Source organism: Mustela nigripes, chromosome 16 (assembly GCF_022355385.1).
Source record: "Mustela nigripes isolate SB6536 chromosome 16, MUSNIG.SB6536, whole genome shotgun sequence".
Taxonomy (NCBI): Eukaryota; Metazoa; Chordata; class Mammalia; order Carnivora; family Mustelidae; genus Mustela; species Mustela nigripes.
In genome coordinates this window covers 18103687-18127810 of record NC_081572.1, presented here as the reverse complement: position 1 = coordinate 18127810, position 24124 = coordinate 18103687, and the positions used below count along the sequence as shown (strand labels likewise).

At 36.4% G+C, this 24124-nt stretch overlaps 1 protein-coding gene across 4 annotated transcripts in view; it reads right to left on the bottom strand.

Moving 5' to 3' along the window:
* Positions 1–24124, bottom strand: part of GPATCH8 (G-patch domain containing 8) — a 113037-nt gene that overhangs the window by 77230 nt on the left and 11683 nt on the right. For 2 of the 4 annotated variants that reach the window (XM_059380994.1, XM_059380993.1), the window contains exons 1-4: positions 10845–10917; positions 9790–9824; positions 4868–4885; positions 2378–2450 (exon numbers count right to left, since the gene is read on the bottom strand). Coding sequence is in view for 1 of the 4 variants with exons in the window: in XM_059380992.1 (XP_059236975.1) it covers positions 2378–2450; positions 10845–10919 (148 nt within the window). In the remaining 3 variants the exon portion in view is untranslated. Of the gene's footprint in view, positions 1–2377; positions 2451–4867; positions 4886–9789; positions 9825–10844; positions 10920–24124 lie in introns of those variants that run through there. The other 2 variants (XM_059380995.1, XM_059380992.1) reach the window with 2 other exon arrangements.

Genomic DNA, 24124 nt, shown 5'->3' with positions numbered 1-24124 from the left:
ACAGAGAAAACTATGCAAGAGAAGTATGCACACTGCTGAATCTGACACTAAAAAAATCAAGATCCATTTACAAGACCATTAAACTCAGCCTTTAACACTGGTAATACAATAAGATTCCATTCTTCTCCAGGGTAAAGATACAGTACCAGCCATTCAAAACAGATGGGCTTTGCACAATAACTGTGAATTTAGTGAACATTACTGATGGTAGTGTTAAAATGTTTAAGTCACATTTAAGATGAGGGGTGCCTGGGTGGCAAAGTCATGATCTCAGGAGCCTGGGATCCAGCCTGCACTGGGCTCCCTGCTAAGCAGGGAGTCTGCTTCTCCCTCTCCCTGCTCTTATGCTCTTGCTCACTCATGTGCTCTCTCTCTCCCTCTCAGATAAATAAATAAAATCTTTTAAAAACATAAAAATAATAAAATGGTTAAGATGGAAAAAGAAGGTTAAGATAGTAATTTTTACCACAATTAAAAAGAAAAAAGATACGGGCTTCAAATTCCCTTTTAATTTAGATGAATAAGGGACTTAAGATTCATTAAATGTTTACTGTATGCCTGCAACGATGAAGATGGGAGTCAAAATATGAATAAAAACTCTTTTCAAGGAGCTCAAAGCTCAAAACACAACCAAAATTCTACAGTTTTGGGTTTTTTTTGTTTTTGTTTTTAGTACTCATTTACTTGATAGAGAGAGCCAGAGAGCACAAACACGGGGAATGGCAGAGGGAGAAGGAAAAGCAGGTCTCCATTGAGCAGGGAGCCTCATGCAGGCTGATCCCAGGATCCTGGGACCATGACACAAGCGAAGGTAGAAACTCAACCGACTAAACCACCCAGGCGCCCCTACAGTATCCTTAAGGTAAAAATGAAATTTTTCTATCACTGAAAAACAAGTGAGTATTCAATTACCTTCCTTTTCTTAAATTCACTTTCTCTTACTCTTTCTTTTCCTCTGCTAGGTGTTAAGTCTCTAATGCTTACAAATGAAAAATTCTGGGATTCAAACAAATTTGCTCTTAACTGTACTTTTTGTACCAACTCATTATGAAGTCATTTTGTAATGAGTTCTTGTGCCACTGAGAAAACAAGTTTAATGGTAATCAAATCTTTCTATCTCCCCCCCAAAACAGATTACTGCTTAGTAATAAATACTAATTTTAATAGAACTACTAGGATTATAATTTAAAAAGCAAAGGTTTTAGGGGGCACCTGGGTAGCTCAGTCAGCTGCGTGTCCAACTCTTAGTTTCAGCTCAGGTCATGATCTCAGGGTTGTGAAACTGAGCCCCTCATCAGGCTCCACACTCAGTATGGAGTCTGCTTGGCCCTCTCCCTCTGCTCCTCCCTCCCACCCCCAACTTTCCCTCAAAAAAATAAAATCTTAAAAAAAAAGCAAAGGTTTTAAAGACTAGAACATTCCACTTTATGCCCTATCCTGTGCCCTTAACACATACAACTGAGTTGATTAGACTTCCCAAAATGTAAAAATCTATTTCCAAAACTCAAAGAATTAGTCAATAAAAGTAAACCTCTCCTCAAAGATCCCTTTATACAATGAGACCCCTCCCCATGACCAGAAGTAGTAGTGCAATGATTCCCATCATTTCTGAAGTAGTGTTCATATCCACGAAGAATAAATAGTAGCTCATGAACATGAAGGAGTTAAAAAGTGAACGGAGTTGGTTTCCAACTAACAAGTACTCAAAAGGAGAATGTTAGTATTTTGTTTTTATCCAAATGATTACTACAGTTAAAAGAAAAACAAATGCAATGGAAATTTTAAGTCATATATTTTTCAGAGCCTGATCTGAACCTGAGAAATTGACCTCTGCTCAGAGAGTCTTAAGAAACAAACTTCTGCTTCCATTTTTTGTTTCATGTGGGTTAATTCTTCTCTCTACTACTATGTGGCTTCTGACTGCAGAGAAAAAGAACCATGGGCAATCACCAGCTTTGGAAAGGCAAAAATTAAATTCTGCTGTTGAATGGCTCCTTTTATAATACTGAGGCCACAATACAACATCGCTAAATGACACAAAGAAAGCACACTCTGAGACAGTGTGTTTCTTTTACTCTACCCACCCATCACCCATCGCCCCCACCAAAAAAATTTAAAACCAGTCCAGCCATACACACACAATGTTTGACCTGAAAGTATTCATGACATAGTTTACTCTTGCAAACTACTAGCATAATAGTAACTTAAAATACAGTTATAGGAAAAATATAGACTGTTCTAGGGGAGAAAAGGCAGGGGGGAAAAGCCCAAACACTTAAGGGGGAAAAAAAAAAAGACAATCAATATATTCAAGCATAAGATCAAATCAAAAACATTTTTTTTTCTTTCTTTCTTTTTGTACATTTAAAAAACTTACCCTGAAGAGATTTTCCCAATCCCTGGCCCAGCTTCCACCCATGTTTCTGGAGTAAGCGATGTCCAATATTATCCTGACAGACAGAACAGAGAGACAAACCAAAAATATTCCAATAATATATTCTTCCCTTCCTAGTGACATTTAAACAGGTGACGAGCAAGAGATAATTCTACATATTGCATGCAAAAAGATGCTAATAATAGGGTAAATGTGCCCAATAAAAGGGGCATTAATGTAAAAAGAAATGCTGACCAATATTTTATATGGGAAGAACATAGGGGTAAGGGTCCTTTCTGATGGTGTGCTGGGCAACTTTTGTACATAACATTTCAAAAAGGAGAAAAAAAGGAAGGGAAAAGGGGAAGAATACATTTATGAAGTTTAAAACTAACATTAAAAAGCATAAAATCAAGGTACTTATACAATCATATCCACCACCTAGACAGCACCACTTTAAGATTTTTTTTTTAAAGAAAATCTACACTGTGTTTAGTTATTTTGTTTATGTGTCAGGCTTTCATGATACAAAGTAAGTTGTAAGTGTAAGACTGCCCCACCACTAGAAATGAAAACACAATCAGAGCAAAATCCAGGCTAGACTTGATTGGTTTTTTTAATATATATATATATATATATAAAATATATAAATATTTAACTAGCATGCAGCCAATATTAAACTGAAAAAACAGTGAGGTTAGTAAAACAAGAAATTAAATTGATTAAACAGAAAAATAAAATGAGCTCAAGCACAGACTGAGTGATGCATTTCAACATGTAATCTAACAAAAATGCTAAAATGTTAGAATGAAACAGGCCTAGCAATAAGTTAACAGTAAAGAACCATTAGTGCATGTAGGGGGAAAAATCAATATACATAATGTCTCATCTTCCTAGGAGCACATCAGAAAAGGTATTTTAATGTAAATTGTATGAAAAGATACCAGAAACAACAATTAATGTCAGCTTCTGTGTAAGGGTTCAAGATCTTAGAAACCTCTGCATATCTTTGTCCCGTTTGCTTTTTAAAATATTATAAAGTATGGAGACGAAACTAATATAACCATTAACTATGTCAGCTAAAATGCTCCTAAACTCATGGGAACACTTTCAAATAACAAACACAAAGGGTTCTCTATGCATTAAAATGTAATTTACAGTACTAACCTGGTATCACCATTTAAAAATAATCTATTTCCTAAAAACAACAACAACAACCCAACAACAAAAAATATACACACACAAAAAGAAAATAATCTATTTCCTGAATCCATCTAAAAAGTTAAAGCCACGAATTATTGATTTAAAATCAAACATTTCCTGTTAAAACTGTTTTTTATCTTCTAGCTCCCTATTCATAGATAAAATGGTCTTTAAAATTATAGAAAAAAAAATTATTTTATTGTTATTTTTCTTTTCAGACGGTAAATTAGAAGAGGAAGAGTAAGCCTCCCCAATGTTCTTTTTAAGTTGGGGGCTGTGGGGACAGTTTCCTTCCACAAGTTTATAACATGCAAACTGCAAACAGGAAAACTTGGCTGAGCAACTGATTACTTCAGTGATTAGGCTGGGGGTCGGAGGGTGGTGCAGATCTCGGTACATTTAAAAAAAAAAAAAAAAGGAGCAAACAATAATGGAAAATCTGTTTCAAAAAAAAAAAAGACGAAGAAAATTTGTTTCTAAAACAAGATACTCTTGGGGCACCTGGGTGGCTCAGTGGGTTAAAGCCTCTGCCTTCAGCTCGGGTCATGATCCCAGGGTTGAGCCCCACATCGGGCTCTCTGCTCTGCAGGGAGCCTGCTTTCTCCCCTCTCTCTGCCTGCCTATCTGCCTACTTGTGATTTCTCTATGTCAAATAAATAAAATATATATAAAAAAAAAAAAAAACAAGATACTCTTGTTTTAAACATATAGATAAAATATCAATATGGTACACAAAAGGTCACTAGAAATTACTTTTTGCCAGGAACTAAAAGAATTTGAAAATGCCATGGTTATGTATAAACTCAGTTGAAGACTTCCACATTACTAGACTTAAAAAATTTAAAAAATAATTAAAGTCTTAATACAAGTAGTGTTAGCAGAAAATGAAGAGGTCTTTATTATCCTACCATAAATATAAACTTACCTGTACATAAAATCCTTACTTTATATCATAACTCCTACAAGTAAGTAACTATGGAAAGGACAAGGATAGCAGAATGACTCTAAGATTATGTAGTTGACTAAATTATTGTTTAATCTTTTAATCAGCTACTTTTATATCTATAATTTTACAACTATACTTGGCACAGAGATTTAGGATATTAAACCATGCTGACAAAAATTGCTGCCCCCTTTTTTTATTTAAGAAAACTCAATCTTTGGCTAAGTGGAGATGAGACATTATGCTGACTGTGTTATATTATGAATGCACTAAAATAAACAGACAGATGAAGCAGTATGCTATTTCCAAAAGCAGTGCAAGTGGAGTGAAAGCATTTCCATACGAACCTGGCTTTAAAAACTGGGCTGTCAAAAGAACAGTTAAATGTAACACAAAGTAAGAAACTGTCCAATCACTAATGGTCGTTTTTTTTTTTTGTCTTGTTTTCAATTCACTGCTTGCAATTAATGTATTTATTAAAGAAGAGTGAAAGCATAAGTAAATTCACGAGTCAAGACCAGCTGAGAGATTCAAGAGCAGCGTGTTGTGACTGACAACAGTGAAAGGAAAAGCAAATGTTAAAGGGAGAGGAAGAAAAAAGAAAACTTTAGGGATTATACACATTAGCACCACTTTTACAAAACCACTCAAGATGGCTGTCACCTCAAAAAAAAAAAAAAAGCTATTGATACAAATGATAGTGGCATTTCTCAAACTTTAGGTGAAAACTGTTCTTTAATTAAATTTATATTCCTAATTATTAACAAGGAACAGAATGTTAGGGTCTATATTAAAATTACCATGCCACTCTATGTCCTTATGGTTAAAACAAAAGGCAACAGAAACAATGGACATACCTCTCCCAGAACCTCTTCCCCTTACCAACCTCCTAGATTAAGTGAATGACTAATACAGAAAATCTGGACCTTTCCTATCATTCCAGACTACCTGCTTTTGGAGGAAAAAAGGCAGCTCTGTATCTCTGCAGAAAGGGCTAGTATTCAGTATGGTCCCTTTTCCTACCAAAAAAAGAAAAGAAGTTTTATAAACACTTGTCAAAAATCCAATAGGCTTAGGGATAATGGGTAACACAAGGAAGACACACCAAAATACCTCATAACAAAGTAGAACAAAGCAGACTTGCCTATCTCTGAAATGATCAAAATGTTCACTGAACATTCACAGTGAAAGAACAAGGAACTCACTCATAAGCCTGTGAAAATAGTAATCTCCTATCTCTACCTGGAGTTGTGATTTTTCTAATTATTCCCATGGATGTTATTTATGACAATAAATTGGAGTAAGTGATTTAAAGCTCAAACAGGTAACCTAGACATAACAAGGGCACTGAGCACTAAATTTACCTCTAAGTAGCAGCATTTTACTATTTCAGTCACTTCAGTAGTGACTAAAAAATCTTTCAAAAATAAAAAAAAAAAACTAAAAAAAAACCACTGTGTTTGATTTTAAAATAAAATACGTAATTTAAGGTTTAATTGTAATGTCATAGAACCAAAAATAAGTAACAGAATTCTTTTTCTTTTATAACACTGTCTGGTTTGTAACTGACAAAGGGGCATGACAATAACAGGCTGCTTTAAATTAGATGCACATGGAAGAACTGCAGGACAATTCCACCTACCTACCCACCTACCTACCTATTTAAGTAAACTCTGCCCCCAACATGGGGCTCAAGCTTATGACCCCAAGATCAAGAGTTGCATGTTCTATGAACTGAGCCAGCCAGGCACATAAAGGCAAATACTCATCCTAAATTAACTGATAAAGCAACTGACCTTTGCCCAAGGGAGGCAGGCAAAAAACTGGGTTCCACTTAATTCAGAGTTACCACAAGCTATTTGTTTCTCTGTGTACTCAAGACCAAAATGGTGGCAGTGTGGCATTTTCTTTGGTTTCTTTATGAATTTCTTAATTCTGGTCAAACCATGAAACTGAACTGAAAACCCAAACTTTTTATACCTACTATCTCAGTTGGCCTTTTTTCTTTTCTATTTCTAAAGTTAAATCTATAACTAAAATGCTATGTTATTATTCTTTGTTCCCTTCTATGATATGTGTAAGAAAGGAGAATATAATTCTTAAATGGGAACATCTCTGAAAGCAAGAAATATAAGTTATTATAAACTATCAACATGCTGAAACACAATACCAGAAAAAAAAAAAAAAAAACCCTCATTATTGTTTCAGCCATTCCTCAACACTTGTATTTATTATCAAGCAGAAAATTTTCCCAAGAAATTTTTTCTGCTCCATAAACTATATTCCATCATAATAACAATGACCATTTTGGCAACAGCACCATCAATCTGTAAAATGGGACCCTGCCAAAAAACAGATAAAAATTTATTTTATTTCAAGAGTCTGATTCCAGTTTTTATAGCAGGAAACAGAATATCATGTCTCAAGAGAAAACTATACTACAATTATGTCAGTAACTGGATGAGTTTATTAACTCCACACTCAATTTTCTTTCAGTTGACAGCCACATTCAATTTACACCATTTAGACCATTTTCAAGTGACAAAAATGGGAAGTCTCTTGAGTGGATTGTAAGCTTTGCTGATTGTGTATTAAAAGACTCTATAAGCAAAAACCAAATGCTACTAGGTGAACCCATGCAAACAACAAGTTGTAAAAATTCCCAAAACAAAAAAATCTATAGCTCACTACAGATGACACAATGAAGACTAGAGAGAAAAGCCATATAGTAATGCTACACCATTCAGCTCCAAGAAGCACATTATTTATAGTGCAGTCCACATATGGTCACTGCTAAATGTCAAATCAGCAGTCTTATAGTTACAGTTTGGAACTAGTGGAGTCCACAGATCTAAACAGATATGCAACATGACAAAACTCAATTATACATGTACTTCTAAATCCCTACATGAGCAAAGTAAACATCAGCAACTGGAGTTTGAAAACGTACATTAATTTTTTTAAACAGCTCAGTCAACCTAAGAACTATAAAGACAGGATTTTTATCAGGTAAAACAAAGACCAACTAATGGCTGATGATAGTTTTACTTCCAACAGCAACTGTGACAATTTTACTATGATGCAGGTATTTTGCCTTTGGTATAGCTTATAATCATGCCCCCATCTCATTTCTCATTGTCGGTGACAAAAGTAATAAAAACCATTATATCCTAAATCACACCAACCAGTTCTTGGAACTATGTGGAATTCTAGACTGAGCTATGGCTTTAGATTAAGTTTTGTTTTCTAAGTAGTTTATCTTTCTTAAAAACATAGAGCATATAATTATAATGGGTGCGACTTAAAAAAATCATTAAGCAATAACTTAAAATTCAAATCCTAAGAAGTTTTTTTGTAATAAAGATAAAACATTAATACTTTCCATTTTCTCTAATCAAGTTGTCTGGCAATTCTTTCATAATTTTCTTAGAACAAAGTTTTATTCCTGACCAAAAATTTCACTGAAAGATATCTGGTTGGTTGAAATAAAGTAGGGGAAATAAAACTTTTAAACAAAAATTATGAAATACTTTATAAATGCTGGATTTTGAGGTGTTTCCCACACTTCCTGATTGAAAGGAAATACCTGTATCATCTAACAAATCTGGACTTCAGAAGTTTACTAAAAGCATAATGCATTATTGAGTCTTTGTATTGCATTCCCCATCTTGCCAGTTTGCAACAAATTTACCCTATTACCAATGGAAAAGACCTTAATCCTATACTCACAATAACCCTTCACACAGGCATATTTCTTGGCACAAACCTGTGCAGAGACTTCCACGGTTACCAGCTGCTGCAGATTACCTTTGTTTTAAAAAAAAAAAAATGACTAGACCTTTAGCTCCTGCAATGATCTGTAGACTCCCAAAGCTGCATATTTCCAGCCACTTTTGAGTTGCATGCTGTAGCAAAACAGTCAGCACCTCTCAACAGATATTGCTGCAGAGAAAGATTTTAATTCAGCAGAGACTCTATATGTGAGAAGCAATGCCATTTTCCCCCTAAGAACAAAAGAGTTCAATATAGCCAACCAGCCATATAACTAAAACATACTTATTTAGTGAGTATTCCTTAGGTGATAGGGCACTTTCTTTTGGGTGGGGGATGGGAGGAGAAGAGGGGAATTGATACCACACTACCAACTTTCATGCCAATTGTTTTAGCAAAAGTTTCTTTAAAACCTTTCTTTAATCAATTTGTTCCCCAGTGATTTGGTAAAAGAAATAAAATCCCTCCTGTTGTGTGTCCCCACTTCTATCTAACACAATGTAGACTAGGAAGCACCTCCTCCCACTACCTAAACTACCACATCAATAATATTTACTTATTTGTTTCAGGAGTAAATTTTCATTAGAAATATAATTTATTAATATACAGCTCTGAACATACACTTATTCATTTTTTAAAAATTAAATATCCAGTTGAGTACTATACCATTCATTATTTTAAGTGAAGATAATACTGCTCAATAAATAGAGCACGTATCAATTCCACTCCTACTCTTTGAGATTACTTAACAATGATTACTCAGTCAGACTGTCTTCTGATAGCATTCTTCCTATGACATGTGCTGGAAAAAATCCTGGACAGTGTGAGAGGAAAAACAGCATTAGCCTCACACACCAAAGGAAGGAATTTTCCAAAACTTTAAAATGCAGCCCTAAATTGCTTTAGAAATGTTTATTAAAGTTTTTAAAAAATCTTTATTGAGTATAGTAATAATGAATACTAAGGTGCAAATTTAGTCTAATTACATTTCCTACTACTTAGAGTACCCACAGAATGCAGCTTATTTAAGAATATTAACCATGTACCTTGTAGATATGGTACTTGGGTCTTGCTTCTGATAGCTATCTGTTCTTAAACTATGAAAATTAAATTATTTTTCAAGTACAAAATACTAATCTAGCTAGCTTACAGACTTCATTGTAAAATTCTGCCTTGTGATAATTCCCTAGGTGATATAACAAGGCACATACTTCAGTGATTTTTAACTAAGCGATGTGGACTTGGCATTATATCCTCAAATCAAAACACAAGACTGGGCTTTCAGCAAACTATCAGATATGAATTCTCCCTCTGCAGCATTATCACATGCGTCATCAATTACTGCCATGCCTAAGTCTAGCATCATGCCAGCACATTAAGACAGAAGGTACTATATGCAGTGTTCACTGGACCAGAAGAACAGAAATAAGAAGGGGAGGTGGGGGAGAAAGAAACCCTAGAGAAGAAATTAAAAAAAGGCAGACCGTGCAATACAAACCAGATCATGGCTGCTTAGCTAATATGGGCCAACTGCTGTGGAAGAAAAATGTCGAACACCCCAAGTTGTGTAAATTTCTGTAAACATCTAAACACACACACAAACACACACACAACACCAACCTAATCAGGAACATAAATATATGTTGATCCTTTACTATGTTACAGATTGAAAATAAAAGCTAAAGTTAAAATATCTGTGCTCTCTAAACTGCCTTATCTTCCTGAGGAAGGAGGAGAAGCTAATGTTTCTTAAAAGGAGAGGGGATATGTCTTGACTGCTATAAAGATTAAGATTTCCTCTTTGGTCATTTTTGCTCAAGTTTACCAATAACTCACTGAAACCCTTATTAAAATATGTACACTAACCACAAATATTAAATATTGACAATACTGACAAGTTTAGACTTTTTTAACAATGAACTGTGTAATTTAAAAATAAAAGTCTTTTCAAAATGAAAATAATGTTTAAAAATTGGGATTTTTTTAAAAAATTAAGTCAGGAAAATAAATCCCTTGTTCTATTACTTTATATCAGTATCTAAAACTAAGCCATGTAAAGAGATAGAATCAGCTTTTCACAAAAACCAGACATCTACATAAGCTACCAAAATTTTTCATTTTTCACAAGTGTCTGGTTAACTGTATTAGTCAACTATTCCTAATGGAACATTTCACACGTGATTGTGTTCCCCAAGAAAGGTGAAGCTTTTCAAGGATCAAAATACATTTTACTCCTTTATTCAATTTACAAAAATACTAAACTTTAACTTGCTATCTTTAACAGAGTATCACTATGGACCAAAATGATATTTTTTCATCAAATGCTAAGTTGTTTCTAGATTTTTCAGACCAATTTCCCAAAACATTAAATATTAGATTACATCCCAAACTCTATTTGATTATTGTAGGGCATGCAAAAAACCAAAAACAACAACAAAAAAAAACCACTCTAAACTGTACTGTAAATTAATAAATTTAAATTCATTCACATCAAGTGTCACACGAACACTACCTAACTAACTATGACCCAAAATTAAGCACTGATCATCTTACCGATTCTATAGGCTTGTCAAGTGATGCCTGTTCAATTTCCAAATGTCCTTCTTCATATTGATCAAAGTGATTACCCTGAAAGAACAAGACTACAGTTATTTTTCAAAAGTAATAAATGCTGAAATTATTAATAATCTAATCAAACTAGCTGTTATTTTAAATTTTCATTCTTTTTCCGCAATCAAAACTGTGTCAAAAATTCAGACTTTTCTAAATCTACAAAAATAATTTATTAGAGGAGTCTAGGCCTAGTAATATGAATTCTTCCTATACTGCAAACACTGAAATTGCTAATTAAAATACTATTAAAAAGCATTTGGATTATTAACTTCTTCTCAGACTGACTATATTACGAAGACTGTAGGATCTTAGAAACAAAGATCCATGTTTAACTTTTCATAAACAATCCCGTACTAAAGAAAATAAGTAACAGAAGAATGAAAACAAAACCTATAATACTGTCCAACGTTGGTAACGTTGCTTTTAACTAAAACTGCTAAAAAATTCAACTTTAAGTGCTAACTCCCAAATTTCAAGGAATTTGAACACACAATCTCTTGACACGTTATTCCAAACACAGCTATTCCTCAAATGATCTGCCGAGAGAGATAAACATGTCTGTGTAATGCCATATTTGACCATAATCAAGCAAGGAGTCACTGCAACTAGAATAAGTCAAAACAGTTCAGCTGCGGATAGGTGCAGACAACTAGGAAGTTCTCGCTAATTATGGTTTTCTCTCATCTCCCTGTTTCATTAGAAAAGAAGAGCTCATAATTTGGCATTAAATCCGAATACCAATTTTCTGATTCCCTTTTTGTTACAGAAGCAGGCATGATGGTTTGTTGAGTCCTTAATTGACCTAAATGAAAAGACTAAAGAGCCTACATTAATTGAGTGTGTGGAGTGGTAGGGCACAATTTTTCAAGGTAAAATTTTGGTTGAATAAAACTTAATGATAGAATATCACCTCACACCAGTCAGAATGGCTAAAATCAACAAGTCAGGAAATGACAGATGCTGGCGAGGATGTGGAGAAAGGGGAACCCTCCTACACTGTTGGTGGGAATGCAAGCTGGTGCAGCCACTCTGGAGAACAGCATGGAGGTTCCTCAAAATGTTGAAAATAGAACTGCCCTATGACCCAGCAATTGCACTATTGGGTATCTACCCTAAAGATACAAACGTAGTGATCCAAAGGGGCACGTGCACCCGAATGTTTATAGCAGCAATGTCCACAATAGCCAAACTATGGAAAGAACCTAGATGTCTGTCAACAGATGAATGGATCAAGAAGATGTGGTATATATACACAATGGAATACTATGCAGCCATCAAAAGAAATGAAATCTTGCCATTTGCAACAACATGGATGGAACTAGAGCGTATCATGCTTAGCGAAATAAGTCAAGCAGAGAAAGACAACTATCATATGATCTCCCTGATATGAGGAAGTGGTGATGCAACATGGGGGCTTAAGTGGGTAGGAGAAGAATAAATGAAACAAGATGGGATTGGGAGGGAGACAAACCATAAGTGACTCTTAATCTCACAAAACAAACTGAGGGTTGCTGGGGGGAGGGGGTTTGGGAGAAGGGGGTGGGATTATGGACATTGGGGAGGGTATGTGCTTTGGTGAGTGCTGTGAAGTGTGTAAGCCTGGTGATTCACAGACCTGTACCCCTGGGGATAAAAATATATGTTTATAAAAAATAAAAAATTAAAAAAAAAACTTAATGATAGAGATATAAAACATATAATCTGCCACACTGTATCATAAACACTAGGTTACTTGTTTCTCTCATCAGACTGTAAAGTCCTTAAGAACAAAACTAAATCTTATTTATCTCTTATAACCCTAAAAATGTGGTGGCTAAACATCACAGAACAATTAGGTGCTAAAACTGTGTGGTACTGATAAAAAAAAATCCTGGAATTAGACAGTGGTGGTGATAATGGTCATACAACAGCTAATGTACTTAATGCCACTGAACTGTACACTTTAAAGTACTTAAAATAGTACTTTTATATTGTATTTTACTACAATAAAAATGATAAAAATAAAATTTTGCAGAAGAGTCTATCCAAAAGAAAAGAGTAACAGGAATGGGTTTTCCAAAGAAAAAAAGCAAATCCTAAAAACTGAAGAGCTGACATTCCAAGAAGGAGGAAAAGCAATCATCAACAAATACTAAAAATGAAAAAAATAGCTATAAATCCTGAAAGGATTTATCTCCAGTATTTTGTCTGACAATCTCTTTAAAATTAACACTTGCCTCTTCTTTTAACTTCTAAAACAACATTTAAAAGATTAAAAATAGGGTGCCTGGGTGGCTCAGTGGGTTAAGCCGCTGCCTTCAGCTCAGGTCATGATCTCAGGGTCCTGGGATCGAGTCCCGCATCAGGCTCTCTGCTCGGCAGTGAGCCTGCTTCCTCCTCTCTCTCTCTCCCTGCCTGCCTGCCTCTCTGCCTACTTGTGATCTCTCTGTGTCAAATAAATAAATAAAATCTTGAAAAAAAAAAAATTCTTTAAAAAAAAAAAAAAAGATTAAAAATAGTTACTACAAGGCATTAATTGCAAGGTGCTTCAAAATTCCCAAATAGTAAACATCCAAATACTCAGATTAACTCAAAAACCTCACATTGCATAACAATGCCTCACTAAATCTATTAACTCTTTCACTCCACAGCTCTATAGGATTTAAAGATAAAATCTCATCCGACCAACAATAACTGGATACTATTTTGAAAGTTACTTTAGAGTAACTTAGGACAACCATGCTTTAAATCAAAAGAGAACTGACCCCAAATTTATCACTATCCAAGATGATATAATAAAAGCACAAACACCTGCAGATATTATGAGAGAACTACCAAGCAACTCCATAAAAAAGAATATGGACATCTAAGAAAAGCCATTCTAGTTCATCCTTACTGCACAAGAGATCACTCAAATTTTTCCAAACAGATAATGAATCATTAGCAAAATCCTTTCATCTGTAGACTTAAAATCACTTTAACGATTTTATTTTTTAATTAATCTCTATACCCAATGTGGGGCTCAAACTTACAACCCTGAGATCAAAGAGTTGTGTGCTGTATTGAATGAACCAGCCAGGTGCCCCAGATTTAGTCATTTAGAAAATCCTTCTGTAGATTACGAACATGTTTCAAGTAAGATACTTAACAAATTTCTAAACACAGCCAGCTAAGTTTTTCTAAACCTTTGGAACTCTTGGGTGACTGAGTGGCTCACGTCATGATCTGGGGGGCCAGGGATGGAGCCCCACATCTGTCTCCCTGCTCAGCAGGGAGTCTGCTTCTCCCTCTCTCTCTGCTCCTCCTCCCACTTCTACTCTCTCTCTCAAATAAAAAAAAAATCATTAAAAATAAATAAATAAGGGGCGCCTGGGTGGCTCAGTGGGTTAAAGCCTCTGCTTTCGGCTCAGGTCATGATCCCAGGGCCCTGGGATCGAGCCCCGCATCGGGCTCTCTGCTCAGCAGGGAGCCTGCTTCCTCCTCTCTCTCTGCCTGCCTCTCTGCCTACTTGTGATCTCTGTCTGTCAAATAAATAAATAAAATCTTTAAAAAATAAATAAATAAATAAATAAATAAATAAAACAAAACTAAAAAACATGCACAGGCAACTCTAGAATACATCTACAAGCTGATACTAGAGATAAACTCTGAGAATTGAGTGCCTAAGAGACAAGAGATGCGAGGGAGGCCCTGTTTTTAACTCCATGTTTTTTCCTTCTGAATTTTATACTTAATACCCTAAGACTTAAATACTCTAATGGAAATCACAACCATTCTGTGTTTATCTTTGAATGCTTAGCACCATTTGAAATAAATTTCTAATGACATTATTTTAAAATTTTAAAGTCGTGTTGATTCAAAAATATATAAAAGTTCCACTTTTTGAAATATAAAAAGAAAATAAAATCATGATTTCTTTGGACATTCGAAACTTTTCCTAAAAAGCAAATACATCAGACATAAACGCCACAAGCTCAGTTAATTTTTTTGCCAGCATTCTCAATAACTGACACCAGAATTGCTCTTTTGCTGCTGAGAGGTTGACTATTCAAAAACAAACAAAAAAAAGGCATCTAGGAATCATCATCATATAATCCCAACTTTAATAAATTTCAATTATGGCATGGTACAGTAGGTTAATCATCCAACTCTTGGTTTCGGCTCAGGTGGTGATCTCCATTAGTGAGACACAGCCACGTGTAATCTGCTTAAGACTCTTCCTCTATCCCTCCTCCCGGGCAATGGGGGAACTGAGGGGGGGCTCTCACATTCTCTCTCAAATAAATCTTATTAAAAAAAAAAAAAAAAACAGCAGGAGATGTCCAATAGGGGAAGAGTTTAATACTATTTTATTAACAACAATCAGGGAGTTACAATAAAAACTTTAAAACTATACAGAAACAGGTTAAGTTACACAGAAGGGGAAAAAACAAAAAAGGCAGTTAACTAATTACAACTGTGTAAGATTTTCTTTTTTTTTTTTTTAGATTTTATTTATTTATTGACAGAGAGAGATCACAAGTAGACAGAACAGCAGGCAGGCAGAGACAGAGGGAAGCAGGCTCCCCGCTGAGCAGAAAGCCGGACACGGGGCTCGATCCCAGGACCCTGGATCGACCTGAGCCGAAGGCAGACGCTTCAACCCACCGAGCCACCCAGGCACCCCTGTAAGATTCTTTATATGGACAAAAACTGAGTGGCATACTGAAAATGTGACAGGAGCTGATTTGAAGAAATACATCTAACGAACACCTAAAGTTTAATTTTTTTTTTAATTTAAATACGATTTTAGGGGCACCTAGGGCTCAGTCAGTTAAGCATCTGCCTCCGGCTCTGGTCATGATCAGGTTCCTGGGATTGAGCTGGGTTCCCTGCTCAGCAGGGTGTCTGCTTCTCCTTCTCTCTCCCTCTGCCCCTCCCGCACCACCTCCTCAATCTCTCTTTCAAGTAATTATTTTAAAAATATGATTTTAGTGATAGAAGATGACTTTAAACAGCCTGAAAAGCAATATTCCACAACTCACCATAACTGAATTAGTGAACTGAGATTACTTCTTGACATAAGTATCTGCTTCATTTGCCATAATAAACCAGCCAATTAGTTGCAACATTTGAGAAGTATAAAAACTGCTTTTATTTTTTACGGTCTTAGAACTTACCCTTTTAAATATTAGGACTACAATACCAAGTCACAAACAATAAAAAGCACCTACCAACCAAAAAATACTTTCCACACAAGAGAAATTATCATTACAAGCTTCATCTTTGTAATTTAAACTGTTTATCACCAATTCTAAGTCCTATAGATATTGCTAATTTGCTGTATGACTTCAAACAGTGTTACGTTTCGCATCCACTGTGTACTCATTTACAAAATAAAGAACTTTAACTGGACACTCTTTTATGTCATTTCTTTTTTTTTTTTTTTTTTTTTGACAGAGAGAGAGATATCACAAGTAGGCAGAGAGGCAGGCAGAGAGAGAGGAAGGGAAGCAGGCTCCCTTTGAGCAGAGAGCCCGATGCGGGACTCGATCCCAGGACCCTGAGATCATGACCTGAGCCGAAGGCAGCGGCTTAACCCACTGAGCCACCCAGGCGCCCCTAGGTCATTTCTTGATCTAAAATTTCACAATTGCAAATTTAAGCTGAATTAAATTTAGCCTCTAGAAAATGGTTAAGTCATTTAAAATTTGTTAATACAAAAACATATGCCATTAATTCCTACAAAAGAAAAATATTAACAACAATGGCAATAATCCTTGGTGGAAAAGCATAAAACATTTTTCACCTACCACCAAAATAATGTAGTCTTATTCCATGACATGTAAACCAAGTAAAAGCAAACAAATGACCTTGGTTTGGTGATGACTTTTTAGATTCAACACCAAAGGCATGAGTTACAAACAAAATAATAAACTGAGCTTTACTGGGCGCGTAGGTGGCTCAGTGGGTTAAAGCCTCTGCCTTCAGCTCAGGTCATGATCCCAGGGTCCTGGGCTCTCTGCTTGGCGAAGAGCGTGCTTTCCACCCTCCCCACCCCGGCCCGGCCTGCCTCGCTGCCTACTTGTGATCTGTCAAATAAATAATAAAATCTTTTTATAAATAAATAAAATAATTGAACTTTGTTAAGATTTTAACCTTCTACTCTGGAAAAGACACTGTGAAGAAAATGAGAACACAAATCACCAACTGGGAAAAAACAGTTCCAAAGTTACATCTGATAAAAAACTTATCCAAAATATACAAAGAAATTAATAAAATTAAATAAGAAACAAAGAACCCAATTTAAAACTGGGCAAAGGATCTGAAATGATACCTCACCAAAGAAAAAATACAGATGGCAAATCAGCATAAGAAAAGATGATCAACATCATACATCATTAAGAAATTGCAAATTAAAATGAAATACCACTACATATAAAACAGAATGGCTAAAATCCCAGACACTGGGGTGCCTCGGTGGCTCAAGTCAGCTAAGCGTCTGCCTTTGGCTTAGGTCATGACCCCAGGATCCTGGGATCAAGCCCCACACTGGGATCCTGGCTCAGATGGGAGTCTGCTTCTCCCTCTCCCTCTGCTCCTGCTCTCCTCTCTCAAATAAATAAATAAAATCTTAAAAAAAAAAAAAAATCAGTGGTTGCCTGGAACTTCAGGGAATAAGAACGGATGAATAGGCTTAGTGCAGGACATTTTTAGGGTGGTAAAACTGTTCTGTATAATACTCTAATGGTGGATACATGTCATCTGTCAAAACCAACAGAACTACACCAACAGTATCAAACATGCCACTCTGGTATGAGATATTGATGGTGGGGACACTGTGTGAAGGGAGAACAGATATATGGGAACTCTACTTTCAGCTCCATTTTGCTGAGAATCTAACAATGCTCTAAAAAATAAATTCTATATGTTAAAAAAAAAAAGTAAACAACAAAAGAGAGGTAATACTTTGAGTATACCCATGGTCAACATTTCCAAAACATTTCTTCCCCAAAATATGTCCATTTTAAAATTTTGCTACAAAACTATAAAGCTGGTAAGTGATTACTTCTTAGAAATAAAACAATGGGTGCCCGGGTGGCTCAGTCATTAAGTGTCTGCCTTTGGCTCAAGTCATGATCCTGGAGTCCTGGGATCCAGCCCCGCAGCGGGGAGCCTGCTTCTCCCTCCGCCTGCTGCTCCCCTTGCTTGTGCTCTCTCTCTCTAAAAAATAAATATTTTCATTTGAAAATATAAAGAAGAAAAAAGAACGAAAGAAGTAGGGTTTTCCTTCACTTTCTACTGTTACAACACAGCCTGCATTTTAACAATATTCACTTTTGGGCGCCTGGGTGGCTCAGTTGGTTAAGCCTCAGGGTCCTGGGATCAAGGCCCACATAGGGCTCTCTGCTCGGCGGGGAGCCTGCTTCCCCCCTCTCTCTATCTGCCTACTTGAGATCTGTCAAATAAATGAATAAAAATAAAAATCTTTAAATTAAAAATAAATTAATTAAAATTAAAATTTAAAAAAAAACAAGACAAAACAGCAACATATATAGGTACTTAAGACAACTGAAATTTTTATTAAATTATACCCCAAATTAATGGCAATTACAACATTAACTAAATTTTTGCCCTTTAAAAATTTATTACAAACAGACACAGCCAAACAGGTTCTAAAGAGACATGATAGCTAAATGTAATGAGGTATCCTGTATGGGACCCTCAAACAGAAAAGGACATGAGGGGAGTACTAAGGATACAGATACAGACTGGAATTAATAATAATATATCAATATCCATTGGTAAAGATTATTAGTCTGTTAGTATGGTAACAAATGGGCAAACACTAATGTAAGATGTTAATAAGGGAAACTAGGTGCATATCTATGGGAACTCTTACTATCTTAACATTCTTTCCATAAATCTAAAACTGTTTTAGATTTAAAATAAAGTTTTGAGAAAGGTCAGTACCACTCCATACACTCAGACATGCACAGATTCTTTCAGCTTTATAAAATAACTTCAGAAACCTTATCCTCACAAACTTAGATAATACAGGATGTGGCAATCAGTTACACTTAGAGGAAAATTTTTTTTTCCTTTCTGGAGTGACCAAGAGTGCATGTGAGCAGGGTGGAGAGGGAGAGAGAGAATCTTTTTTAAGGTTTATTTATTTTACAGAGAGAGAGAGAACATAAGTGTAGGGGGGGAGGGGCAGAGGGAAAGACAGATGCTAAAGCAGACTCCCTACTGAGTACAGAGCCCCATGTGGGGCTTGATCCCAAGACCCTGAGATCATGACCTGAGCCAAAATCAAGAGTCAGCCACTTAACTGACTGACTCATCCAGGCAACCCAACAGAGAGAATCTTCATAAGCAGGCTCCACACCTAGAACCGAGCCCCAAGCAAGGCTTAGTCTCATGACCCTGAGATCATGACCTAGCTAAAATCAAGTCAGACCCTTAACTGACTGAGCCACCCAGGCGCCCTTTAATCATCCTTACTTCACAAATAAGAAACTAACACAGACTGTCCCAAATTCACAAAGACTTCTGATTCTTTGGGTCAGGGATAGGGTATATGGTAGGAATAAATGTAATTTTATTTTTGTTGAAATTTTATTTATTTATAGTTCAAACACAGTGTTACATCAACTTTAAGTTGTAACAGGTGTACAATTTAGCACTGGGGTCCTGATTCTTAGCCTCATGTTTCCACCACTGTAAACTATATAAAACTCAAAAAATTTAAAAAAAAAAAAAAAGCATTAACTATTATCATAATTCTTCCCCCATGACCATAATTCTTAAACAGTATTTCATGTAGAAAAGTTAGTTAAAACCTGCTAGTTAGCACAAAAAACATGGAAAGACCAAGGAAATATTACAGATTAGAGGACACAAAGAAGAAATAACTACATGCGATTAATTTAGAATCCTGGGTGGAATCCTGAAACAGAAAAAGAATATTAGTGGATAAAAGTGGTAAAATTCAAATAAGGCTTATGGTTTAGTTAATATTACTGTACCAATGCTGGGGCACCTGGGTAGCTCAGTCAGTAGTGCTTATCCTACAAACTTTAAGAACAGTAGTAGTAGTAGTGGGGGTGGGGTGGGGGTGGTAGTGGTGACCATGATGATAGTAGTATTTCTTTTTTTTTTTTTTTAATATTTTATTTATTTATTTGACAGACAGAGATCACAAGTAGGCAGAGAGGCAGGCAGAAGCAGGCTCCCTGCTGAGCCGAGAGCCCGACGCGGGGCTTGATCCCAGGACCCTGGGATCATGACCTGAGCCGAAAGCAGAGGCTTTAACCCACAGAGCCACCCAGGCGCCCCGATAGTAGTATTTCTTATTTTTCCTCACACATACAATTTCCATCATCCTGATGAACTTAGACTTATTAAGATCATTCTTTCCAGAGGCTCCTGGCTGGCTCAGTCATTAAAACCTGCAACTCCTTATCTCGGGGTCCTAAGTCCAAGCCCCACACGGGGGGGGGGGGGGGGGGGTTTTTTTTTAAAAAGGGGGGGGGGGGGGCGCCTGGGTGGCTCAGATTAAGCCTTTGCCTTCGGCTCAGGTAATGATCTCGGGGACCTGGGATCCAGCCCCGCATCAGGCTCTCTGCTCAACGGGGAGTCTACTTTCCCCTCTTTCCCTGCCTGCCTCTCTGCCTACTTGTCATCTCTCTCTGTCCAAAAAAAATCTTAAAAAAAAAAAAAATTCTTTCCAAAAATAGGCAATATGGCATTTGATTATGTACAGGCCTCAACAGGGATATTAAGAGGAATATTTTTTTTTCCTGCTTTACCCTACTTTCAAAATCTCATTTAGACCTCTCAAATCCCATTAGAATTAGGATGATCACATAATGTATCTTACAAACCAGGGCACTTTGAGAGTAAAAGGGAAGGCTACGGGTAAACATGCCATGACAAAAGGCATAAACTACGACATATGGTCACCCTAGGGAAAATTTACAAATCCTACATTAAAGTATTCTTAAAATTTAGTTTTAATGATGACTGCTTAAAACACTTAATTCCAATGCCTAAATCAACTCTTTCTATCCATATACTATCTGCTTTCAGAACTGAAATATTATTTTTCATTTATGCTGATCAGAAATTTAAGTTCAAAGGGACCAGACTAGAAGCAGTTTCACTTTTCAAAAAATTGTTTTAAAACACACATGTATACATAACACCCTACGGACTTTCTTTCAACTGCCTCTCTCAACAAAAGCTTCCACTTGTGGCGGGTCTAATTATAAATGAACAGAACCTGGCTGACCTGTATGTCATTAAAATACACGGTAGCCCTAATTCCTTATAGGTCAAGGATTCTGCTTCCAAGCACAGGACAAATGTGGAAACTTCTCTCTTACAAATTTAGCTGTGAAGATCATTTAAATATAAATAGAGACATGGACTGTCCTAAATTTATTCATATAAGTGGAATCTTTTATTTGCTAACCAGTGCTGATTTTGGACTTTACACAATCCTGCATCTGTACCCTTTCCAATAGTTAAATATGGCAATTAATAGGGAAAATTAAAACTAGAGAAGAGGATAAATTATTGGGACAATTCTTTAAAGATCACAATCAAAAGACCATAATCTCAAATAGTAAAACACCATATTCAAGACCCTGAAGAGGTGATGTTCTCCTCTATCTTCCTATGACTATTAAAGTTTAACAAGATTTCCCCCCAAAATTAATGAAAAACCGTTATTCATAGTCAAAGTCATTGGATTCAAGCTCTCTGATGCACTGTCAAATCAATTATTTAATACAAGGATTATAGAGACTCAACTTTTAAATCCTTTCTGATTTTTCCCATTTAAACTATGTATGAGCCAAATTTAAAGTAATTTTATCATTGGTAGTATATTGTACCACTCATGCTAGCCCTATCTTTTAGCACCTGGCTCTGGCTATTAAGCTGCATATTATGGACATTCCCCTCTCTCTTCTTCAAATCTCCCCAACCAAAATTTATCTTTTGTACTATATTTACCTTATTCCCTAAGAGATTGTCTAATGTCACTAAGGGGATATATTAATCACTGCCCTACCTTACAACTCAAGTAACAGACTTGTTTATAATTTGGACTTTCTAAATTCAAAACATGTAATGATGCTGATTTTACCTGCCATAGACAAAAAATGATATGTTTAGGGACACCTGGGTGGCTCAGTGGGTTAAAGCCTCTGCCTTCGGCTCAGGTCATGGTCCCAGGGTCCTGGGATTGAGCCCTGCATCAGGCTCTCTGCTTCACAGGGAGCCTGCTTCCTCCTCTCTCTCTGCCTGCCTGTCTGCCTACTTGTGATCTCTGTCTGTCAAATAAATAAATAAATAAATTTTTTTTTTTTTAAAGATTTTATTTATTTGTCAGGGAGAGAAAGCGAGCACAGGCAGACAGAATGGCAGGCAGAGGGAGAAGCAGGCTCCCTGCTGAGCAAGGAGCCTGATGTGGGAGTCAATCCCAGGACGCTGGGATCCTGACCTGAGCCGAAGGCAGCTGCTTAACCAACTGAGCCACCCAGGCGTCCCATAAAAAATCTTTAAAAAAAAAAAGTTATTTCCACTTAGAAAGTGGACAGAAACATCTTCAAAAACCCCAATTCTTCATGATTTTCGTAATCATACAGTCTGATTTACAATGACTTTCAGTATACTATTATAAAAACCAAAGAACTCTGAAGTGAGAGATACCTGAAATTAAATCGCAACCATTTGCTAGCTGTATAACCTTGGGCAAATAAATTATCAAAACTGTCTAGGCCTAGGCCTATGTCTTCAGCTGTTAAATCCAGATTATTACACTATAGCATCACTGCATAGCCTGGGTGGCTCAGAGGGTTAAGCACATACTTTCACTCAGGTCATGATCCCAGGGTTCTGGGATCAAGTCCCACAATGGCTCCCTGCTGAGCAGGGAGCCTGCTTCTTCCTCTACCCCTGCCCTTCCCTCCCACTTGTGCTCTCTCTCTCTCTCTCAAAAAAAAATAAAAAATATTTTTCAAAAAAATAAAGAGGTACAAAATAATAAATTATTATTTTAAAGCACTGCTGAAACCAGTCAATACCCAGATGAAAAATTCATTTATTGAATTTACTTCTATGTAAATTACCAGGAAAGATAACTGGCTCAATTTGCAATCTCAGCAAATCATAAAGAACTTGAAAAACATTACACTGGGTCAAGGGTATGAGGATATCACATACTGGGCTAAAAACACATGCACACCTGGGGCGCCTGGTTGGCTCAGTGGGTTAAGCCGCTGCCTTCGGCTGGGGTCATGGTCTCGGGGTCCTGGGATTGAGTCCCACATCGGGCTCTCTGCTCAGCGGGGAGCCTGCTTCCCTTCCTCTCTCTCTGCCTGCCTCTCCTCTCCATCTACTTGTGATTTCTCTCTATCAAATAAATAAATAAAATCTTAAAAAAAAAAATACATGCACACCTGTTTGCAATATCAAATTTTCTGGGTAATTTGACTAGAAAAAGAACGAACTGTTTCCAATAAAAGCCCTACATTGAAAAATTAGCAACTTTAAAAACCCCATAGGAAAAATAAACCTGGGGCACCTGGGTGCCTCAGTGGGTTAAAGCCTCGGCCTTGGGCTCAGGTAATGGTCCCAGGGTCCTGGCTTCCTCCTCTCTATCTGCCTGCCTCTCTGCCTACTTGTGATCTCTCTCAAATAAAAATCTTAAAAAAAAAAAAAAAAAAAAAAAGAGAGAGAGAGAAAGAAAAAAAAATAAACCTTTTTCAGAAATGCATGAAAATACAGCAAACAATTCTTGAGGCATTCAGAAAGACAGGAAGACAACAGTTTAATTCATCTGGGGGTGCCTGAGTGGCTCAGTTAAGCTTCCAACTCCTGATTTCAGGGTTGTGAGATCGAACCCCACACTGGGCTCTGTGCTCAGTGCGGAATCGGCTTGGGATTCTCTCTCACCTTTTCCCTTTGCACCCCCCCCCCCCCAACTGCTTTTTCTCTAAATAAATAAAATCTCAAAAAAAAAAAAAAAAAGAATCTGAAACCTATAGTAACGTATTTCTTTCACCACTGGCTGGTTATGATAGATCTCTATTCAGAGGTCTGACAAAACTTCTGCACTAGTTCACAGGTAAAGAAGTATATGTGTAATGTTTCACACAAAAGGAAACACAACTAAAAGACGACTGCTGTAATTATATTTAATACATAATAATGTAAAATTATAACTAGCCATTAATACAGACTCCAAA